The sequence below is a fragment of the Rosa chinensis genome, chromosome 3 (genome assembly GCF_002994745.2).
Source record: "Rosa chinensis cultivar Old Blush chromosome 3, RchiOBHm-V2, whole genome shotgun sequence".
NCBI classification, from domain to species: domain Eukaryota; kingdom Viridiplantae; phylum Streptophyta; class Magnoliopsida; order Rosales; family Rosaceae; genus Rosa; species Rosa chinensis.
Genome location: NC_037090.1, coordinates 23,032,108 through 23,041,467, shown reverse-complemented (window position 1 = coordinate 23,041,467; position 9,360 = coordinate 23,032,108). Strand labels below are relative to the sequence as shown.

Below are 9,360 nucleotides of genomic sequence, written 5' to 3'. Positions count from 1 at the left end.
TGGAGGCTGGAAAATTATTGGAGTTTGGTATATATAGTTAACACTACAAAGTCCATGATTATCCATGATTTTCTAATTCCATAAGTATGAATGATATTTTGAATACCTCTGTACTTTTATTCATTTTTAAAAGTCCTAATTGAATACCCCTAGATTTTGGTGGAATTCATGAAGTCTTTAAAAATCCTAATTGAATACCTCAAGACTTTCATGGACTATTAAAAGTCTATATTGAATACACCTAGACTTTTAAATTCCATAGATTTCTTTAAAAGTTCCACTAATTCCATATACAATACACCCCCCTTAGTGTAACCTAACAACTTGCCCATTCACTCCAACAAGGTGAAGTGAATAATATCAAAAATATATTGACAGAATTTAAATATTGACAAAAAGATGAAGTTTACATAAATATTTATTTATAAATAAGATTAAATATATATTTCAGATAATTCTTATTAGGTTTGGGATCAAAATATCATCTCCGCCCCATACCCGATTTTAGAATTTGAATATTGGGGATTCTCATCCCCGTTACCCGATTTCCCCTGAATTTCTCCCCGTTATGGTCGAATACCCGATGGGGATTATTGCCATCCCTACCTCCTTTCCTATAGGCAATATACCTCCGACATCTTGTGGTCATCCATTTAGGGGTGCCCTAATCCGACATGTATGAGTATCTCCAACGAGCTAGTCTTATGTCGAAGTACTTGGAATATTTAGAAATATGCCGCTACTCTATTCTCCGATGTGATTTGGTGGATCATGCAATGATTCCAAAGCTACCTCTTTGGAATCAGTTGCATGTATCATCACTATGATCGGATTTTTTTGGACCTTTGCTGGCAATTGTGTTCGGGCTCTCCTCTCTGAGCAGAGGTATCATGGTGGCATGTAAAAAGTTGTTTTGAAATTGGGGATGTTTTTCCCTTGTTTTTTTTTTTTAAGGTCGGCCTTTCCTAGCCGGGTGCAATGCATGGTGGCTTGGTGTAGGTATTGGCTATTGCAGCAGATTTTGTGGCACATCACCAGACGGTACTACTAGTGGCGGCATTATCTTACGTAAATTGCTGAATATAGAACTTTCATTAGTGCAAAGTCGTGTAAATTGGTGAATATACATTGGGGTTTCAGCACATGAAACCATATCACTTCATACACATGAGTTGAAATTTGTGTATATATTTTCCCTATAGAATATCTTCACTGATGATATGGTAAAATGTCTTGTAGCCTGGTTATGATTTATGAATATATTATTTACAATCAATTATAATGTGGGATATTGGAGAAAACTATAAAGCTATATAGGATGCAGGCTATCCATGTTTTGCAGCAGCGCGCCATGGTTCAATCCTTGGTAGTGGATCCTCTTTTCAACTGGAATCAGACTCTTGTTTTGATCTCTGCTTTTTTAAATCCTCTTTCGAGATTGGTCGGCATTACAATTATGAAAATTTGGATTTGATTTAGGAGAAGGAGAAATAAATTATAACCCTACTTTCATTATCTTGTAAGAACAAATCTATGTAATAAAGTGTTTCACAGCCAAATCACTTTTGATTCTTATTTTTCTATATAGTTTTTATTTGTCAAAGTGTTTCTTATATTGGTTTCTCGAATTCGAACTAAAGCTGGCCAGTTTCTTCGTGTTAACTGGCACTGGACCAGTAGAAAGGCAAACTGTGCTGTTGATCTGGTGGCCTCGTCGGCTTTGCGAAGGGTGTGTCCTGATGAATTTGAGAAAAACCAAATCATCAAAACAGGACTTTGAGAAAAACTTTATTATTACAACTATGATAGACTCAGTTATTATCCTCGTATAATTGAACATCTTAACCTCCTTTAAGCCTTGATAGAAAGAGAATGCTTGCCCAACCTTACTTTCAAAGTTACATATAGATTAATTAACTATAGGAAACACATCACAGGTTGCCATATCGTTTTCCAATTATGTATATGATGCACACAATAATTGATAAAGAGAAAAGACATATATCCTAGAAAAGTAGGAGAAAGTTTGGCATGCATCAAGCAAGTTACACGTATAGTTAGTGTCTTTGAAAATTTAAAGATTGTGTTGTAACTTTCATGCTCCAAAAGGTTGGATGTTGTTTTCTCATCTCAATTTCCCTTTTAAGAAACTGCAATTTCATATGAAAATAAGGTACAAAAAGAATCAAGTGTTACAAAATGGCACTACACTGAACTTCTTTAATAAATAAGACAATTTATAATAGTGCAATTATTTTATAATCTCGGTTGTGTCTTCATAGATTGTGTCTTCATAATTTGTTAAATTTATTAGGAGGTCATTAACTTATTTGATTAGAGGTTTAGAGTCAACTTCACTGACTACTTAAGGAAACTTTTCCTTCTCATGAATAACAAACAAATACAACCATGAATCATGCACCATTGTACTTAGTACTCAACACTACTTGTATTGGTTGCCCAATCAACTATCGTAAGAGATTTGAGCCGCTACTGTTATCGGCTTGGTAGCAATAGCAGGCAGGCGATCAATTTTAATATATGTATAATTAATGTGATATACACTCGATACGATTTAAATTTTTATTTTATCAACATTTCATTAAAATTCCAATAACAAAATTATGATTGCACATCTTTCTCAATATACAAAAATAAGTTAATCATAAGTGTATCCAAAGGTCATTTAACCTCATTAGACCCCAAGAATCATCATAATTTTTTTGTTTTTACCAAAGTAAATAATCTTTCCCTTATTACTATTTTATGCTCACCAAATATCCCTTCTAAAACTCACGAGAGATTATCCCACAACAAATAAATAAATAAAAATTGACTTGCATACTAGCACACCGAAACCCTAAAATATTTGTTTTACTTTGGACACATGTGTGAAACCTGTATGCTTGTATTGTTTTGTGTACAATATAGTATTGGGGATATTGGAATTTTGGACAGCTGAGGCTGACAAGCAATCTGCCAGTGGACAAAACGTCGCCGTCTCGGCTTTTATTATCGCAAAGGCTTCTGGCACGCGTTACACGCGCGGTTCGGAGTGACGTCGGGGATTTGGTAGCTTAGCGTAGAACTAAGGGCAATTTTTGGGATTTTGTTCTCTAAAGGACACCGACAGCTCGCCTTCAAGCCGCTTAAGCTGTCTCAGCCGTTTCACCCCCCGGCTCTAATTACCTTCGCGCCTACTCACATTATTCTTTTTTTTTTTCTTTTTTCTTTTTTCTTTTCAAGGACACCCAACTCTTTTTGCATAAAAAGTAAAAGAAAGCTCATTTAATATGGAAGGAAAGAAGGCAAAACACCACATGAGTTTAAAAAAAGGTACAATATGCAAAAGAAAACCAGGTAATGATGCATATATGTACAAAAAACTTTTACTATTCTTGTACCAAAATAGAAGTTAACATTCAAAATATTGTTTTTACTTTTTACTCATTTTTTGTATCTAAAGATATTGAAAAGATTTAAAATTATTGTTTCAACCTAATTTGTAGTATGGTAATTAAACTGATTACATCCCCTAATTAAATTGACGGTTGTAAATTTCGCAAGCACGATATTTAAAGTATGAGAAGAGAAGAGATAATTTACTCAAAAAATAAATTTTATTTAACGATTTATTAGAAAGGGAGTGAGGATTAAAAAGTATCGAGAATGAGACTCTTTAGAAATCCTAGCAGAGAGTGGTTGGTTCAGAGGAAAAAAAAATAACTAGTTCATGTTAGACGCTTAGAAATGTATAAAATTTATGATGAGAATCAATATGATCTATTTTTTTTAGTATGTGAACTATTATAACCTCTAAATTTTGAAACATAAATCGTTGTTGTGAAAAAAGTTATAATAATTTTTGAATAAAAGAGTGTAGATATATTGCTACAATTAAAGATAAGAGCATCCAACAAAATAATTGGTGCTTGATTCAACCACTCATAGTTGAAACTTGACTCATAAGCTATGCTAGCAAGCCAATGTGCTACACTGTTTGTAGCTCGAGGAGTGTGTGTCATAGTCAGACCAGTGATAGTCTCAATATTCATTTGAATGTCATGAATTAGACTCTCATGTTCAGAAAGGTTGAGTCTATCAGTAGAGATTGCTTGGACTGTAAGTTGACAGTTACTTTTAATGCCAACATTTTGTAACTGAAGTTTTTGGATTTGCTCTACACCAGCTCTGAATGCCATCAGCTCCACTTGTGCAGAGGGCAACATAGTTCATAGGGTAATGTTTTATGGTGGTTGTAAAAAATCCAGCCAATTTAGTTCTCGTTTTGAATTCGATCAACTAGGTCAAACTTAGTTACTCTTATAAACCTATATTTATATATCATACACTCCAAAGAGCAACCTCTATAAATTCAAATAAAATGAAAAACCCGACCGGTGGATGTGATTATTACAATAAATTATGAGTGTGGTAAAAAATTGGCCAATTTCACCATATTTTCGAATCCAATCGAATTGGTCAACTGTTGTCACTTGTATGTCTTCTTGGTTGACCGATGACATGGCGACCGCTAAACATGCTTATTTTTTCACATCACGTATGTAAATATTCAGTCAATGGATATGCGTGGACATAAGATAAAAATTTCAATTTTAATTACAAATACGTTGGCCTATAACAATTTTCCTTTTAAAGTTGTATAACTTGTACATTGCATTTAAATTGTTGAAGTTCATTCTAAAGCAACCATGAAGTGAAAAATGAATTCGCAAACCGTAAACTTCCTCATAAACTAGACACATAGGGTTTTCCGTGCATATAAGGTACAGCTCCTAATTCCATCCGAGCAGTTCCCAATAATTCAGCGAAGTTAGGTGTTCTGCACAACAGTTTCTGTGTTAGTTAGCTCGGCTTAGCTTCTTTTCTTCTTTCTTTGAAACACACCTACAAAGACACTAAACTAAAGTAAATGAACCATAAATAAGGAGAACTAAACATATATACCACGAGAAAGAGCCAAAGAGGCATAGAAATATAAGGAAATATGAGCACATCAACATATATATATATATATATATATAATATAATATAATAGTTTACCAGCTTTTATGGGCCTGGCCTAGCGGGCCGGGCGGGGTTTTTGCGGAGTTTTTGGCGAGCCTCCATTGGCCCACCAAGGCAGGCTTTTTGATGGGTCGGGCCAGTCTTTTGGCCATGTGGGCCAGCAGACCTCCATCGGCCCACTTGATCCGCGGGCTTTTTGATGAGGCCTATGTTCCAACATCCATTATTTGAATTAAAAAGCTGGAGAGATGTATACATGTGCATTAAAAGATGCAGTTGCAAGTATGTTTTTTGCAACTAGACACTCACAGAAGACATGATTAACATCTTCACATTGATGATTGCAAAGTACACAAACAGTATCACCTTGAATAGCCTTTTGTGAGCAGTTTGCCTCTAGTTGGTAATAGATTGTGACAAGCTCTCTAAACACAAATTGTGGCAAATAGTTAATAGTTATAGTAATACATATTATTTTTGTTTTTAAATAAAAAAATATTTACATGGACAATAGCAAAAAAGTTTGTAATGGTCATTTTAGCTTGAGTATTAATGGCAGGTTGATTTAGATTTTATTCCAAAAAAAAAAAACAAAAAAGTTAAAATTATCTAGTGTATAAACTTCTAAAGATTATTACAAAAATACAAAGTGATAACAATTTTTTTTTTTTTGCTTCATACCGTAAAAAAAATAAAGTAAAAAACAATTAAACATGATGGCAAGTGGCGCTCTAAAGCGGCAAAGCCTTGTAGTTTAGCCAATAGCCAGGGTAGGTTAGCCAGCCAGAGAAGAAAGCCCCAACACCACTAAAGCCGAAGCCGCCGAATCGGGTGGTAGCGAGAACGAGAGAGGGAGAGAGAGGAAGTCGCCGTGTGGTCCCCCACCTCCAGCCTGTCCAAACAATGAAGTCATCACTTCACCTTTTTTCGCCCTTTAACACACCACCATAACCCCTCTCTCTCTCTTCAGACTCTTCTTCTCCTTCATCTCCTTCTTCTCTCTAACTCACTCTCTCTCTCTCTCTCTCTCTCTCTTCTCTGCGTGTCCATACCAATAGCTTCTCCCAGTTTTCTCCACCAAACACCCACAATCCCCACTACATAACACATAACCCATCCACCCCCATTTCACTTTTGACTCGTACTCCTCTCTCCACAGCGCCATGGACTCTCACATCTATGGTCGCTCCTCCCTCTCCTCCTTCTTCTTCGTCGTCTTCCTCACTCTCTTCTCACTCTCCTCCGCCGCCGCATTGCCTCGCAACCCAAAACCCTTGCCCCCCAAATCCAACTCCTCCGCCCAGATAAACTCCAACTCCGTCCTCGTCGCCCTCCTCGACTCGCATTACACCGAGCTCGCCGAGCTCGTCGAGAAGGCCCTGCTTCTCCAGACCCTCGAGGAAGCCGTAGGCCAGCACAACATAACCATCTTCGCGCCCAGAAATGAGGCCTTGGAGCGCCAATTGGACCCCGAATTCAAGCGCTTCTTGCTCGAACCCGGTAACTTGAAGTCCCTCCAGACCCTCCTCATGTTCCACATTATCCCCACCCGTATCGGCTCCACTCAGTGGCCCATGGATTCCGGGTCGGGTCGCCACCGCACCCTCTGTAAAAACGAGCATCTCCACCTCTCCAGCAAAGACTCCGGCGGCAAAAAGGCTGTGGACTCTGCGGAGGTTGTCCGACCCGACGACGTGATCCGACCCGACGGCCTGATCCACGGAATCGAAAGAGTCCTAATTCCTCGCTCAGTGCAAGAAGACTTCAACCGGAGAAGAAGTTTACGGTCGATTTCCGCCGTTATACCCGAGGGTGCCCCGGAAGTGGATCCGAGAACCCACCGACTGAAGAAACCCGCACCGCCAGTACCCGCCGGAGCCCCGCCGGTTCTGCCCATTTACGACGCTTTGGCGCCGGGTCCTTCTCTAGCTCCGGCTCCTGCACCCGGACCCGGCGGCCCCCGCCACCACTTTGACGGCATGAGCCAGGTTAAGGACTTCATCCACACACTTTTGCATTACGGCGGGTACAACGAAATGGCCGATATTCTGGTAAACCTGACCTCGCTGGCGACGGAGATGGGCCGGTTAGTCTCAGAGGGTTACGTTCTGACGGTTTTGGCGCCAAATGATGAGGCGATGGCGAAGCTGACGACGGACCAATTGAGCGAACCGGGTGCGCCGGAGCAGATTGTTTACTATCATATCATACCGGAATACCAAACGGAGGAGAGTATGTACAATTCCGTCAGGAGATTCGGGAAGGTGCAATACGATACGCTGAGGCTGCCGCACAGGGTTGTGGCCCAGGAGGCTGATGGGTCGGTGAAATTCGGGTCGGGCGATGTGTCGGCGTATCTTTTCGACCCGGATATCTATACGGACGGTCGGATTTCGGTGCAAGGTATTGATGAGGTTCTGTTTCCGGTTGAAGAAGAGAAGAAAGCAACCCCGGTTGTTAAGGCCGCTGCTGCTAAGCCCAGAAGAGGTATGTTCTAATTGCTTCACTATCTAATCATTTTTTCATCTTAATTTCCATTAATTGCTATCTCGGGTTCGTTGTGTCTTGATATGAAATTATGATCAAAGAAGATAGCTTGATCGTGGTGATGAAAAAGCATTTGTTTTTACTTGCCAAAAACAAAAAAAAGCATTTTGTTTTTTAAGGTCGGGTTAAAGCCAGAGTTCTACTACTATTTGATGCTAATGTAGTTTGTAGAGTGGAGAATCGGCTTAATATTAATATTAAATGGGGGTGGGATAACGTTTGGTCATTAGAAAACTAAGGCCAATTATGTCATGGCGAGATGTCACTAAAATGATTACAATGATGTGATTAGTTATTGATTGATGGAGGTTTATAAAATTCATCGCCAAATTCTGGGTTGCCATATGCACGTCCAAGAGAAAGACAGCAAAACAGCCCTAGAAGTCGTAGTGTTAAGCCTTTCTTAGCGTGTAAACCATTGATTATGGCGCGATTATATCAATTCAATCAACGATTTTCAGTTACTTATGCATATGAACGCATTAGTTGAGTTCAACTTTTGTTTAGTTTTGGGAAAGTTTTGGATCTAGGGTTTTAGACAGAGACATAATAGCAGCACAGAAGGAAGCAGAGAATTGGAATGAGGCAGATTAGAATAGTGGATTAGAATTGGAATGTTATGTTTTGTAGTCATAATCTTGGGAGGAGAGGAAGCTTGGGTAATGGAGCAGTCCGATGGCCACTGTCGGTGGTGCAAAGTTAAAATTGATGTGTCACGGGTCCTTTGGGGCCAGGAGAAGGGTCCCTTCTTTTGCTTATATGAAATTAAATGATTCCAAAAATTATATGAAATGACATTTTCTCTTTAACCCCCTAATGCTTCTGTACCGCCATGTGAGTCCACTTGTTTGCCAAGCAAGCAAAACAAGCCTGGCCCTTAAATTTGCTTCTATATCGTGTTGCCCAGCTGTTGCCTCTGTTATTATTCTGCTTCTTCTTCCCCACCACCTCCCTTTTAACCATTTGATGCTGCTGATACCCAACACTACAGCCTGTCCCTAATTAAGTCCATGCTACTCACCCAAATATTCTGCTGGCATGATTTGCCAATTTAATTTCCAGATCTTTGTACTACAACTTCTCTGATTTTTGGTGCCAGCTCAGTAGCTGACCTTCATTATATGCTATTACTTAATTAACCACTTTGTTTGTTTATTTTGGTGTGGGGTTTGGGTAGGCTTCAATGTCCAATAATTAAACTTATGGCTAACCCAAGTTGGTTTCTTACTTTGGTATTATTCTATATAAGGATGTGGTTTTTGAACAGTTGACTTACCCTCTTCTTTTGACCTAATCGCAGGGAAGTTGATGGAAGTAGCTTGTAGTATGCTTGGAACTCTTGGGCACTTCAGTACATGTCAATGAAGAAGATATATGGGATGCTCTCTCAGTCAGTCTCTTACTTGAGCCCCCCGAAAAGAAATTACGGAAAAAAAAATATATGTTCATGTAAACAGTTGATGATAAAATGGTAAATACATGGGTTCTCTCCTCCTTCTATGTTCATTGTAATTTGTTCGTTTTTTGAAAAAACATGATTCCACTTTGGGTAAACAGAGAGTTTTTGTCACACAATGCAGTGTAGGATGATGGGGTTGATGATGATGATGCATAATACAGTGAATTAATGGATGTATAAAACAGAGGAGCTTTTTGGTTTTCCAGGATCATTTCTTTTGGAAGGTCCAACCAAAAAGAAATTTCATCCATTGTTTTGCTATGAAATCTGTAATTACATACGATTTCTTTTCTTAATTATTTTATTGGTTGGGTTTGCTTGCTCTC

The 9,360-nt window shown here is 38.7% G+C and overlaps 1 protein-coding gene across 1 annotated transcript; it reads left to right on the top strand.

Annotated features, from left to right (window-relative positions):
* The first annotated feature begins 5,997 nt into the window (after positions 1-5,997).
* Positions 5,998-9,360, top strand: LOC112192161 (fasciclin-like arabinogalactan protein 15). Its single transcript, XM_024331744.2, has 2 exons — positions 5,998-7,515; positions 8,876-9,360. Exons 1-2 carry the CDS (start codon positions 6,192-6,194, stop codon positions 8,938-8,940), a joined length of 1,389 nt encoding a protein of 462 aa, XP_024187512.1. The 5' UTR covers positions 5,998-6,191; the 3' UTR covers positions 8,941-9,360.

What these genes read in the sequence shown, in the direction of transcription:
- LOC112192161 (XM_024331744.2), top strand. Translation starts at nt 6,192, where the DNA reads ATGGACTCTCACATCTATGGTCGCTCCTCCCTCTCCTCCTTCTTCTTC. An exon ending in TGCTGCTAAGCCCAGAAGAG is followed by an intron (nt 7,516 to 8,875) that starts GTATGTTCTAAT and finishes ACCTAATCGCAG; the next exon opens with GGAAGTTGATGGAAGTAGCT.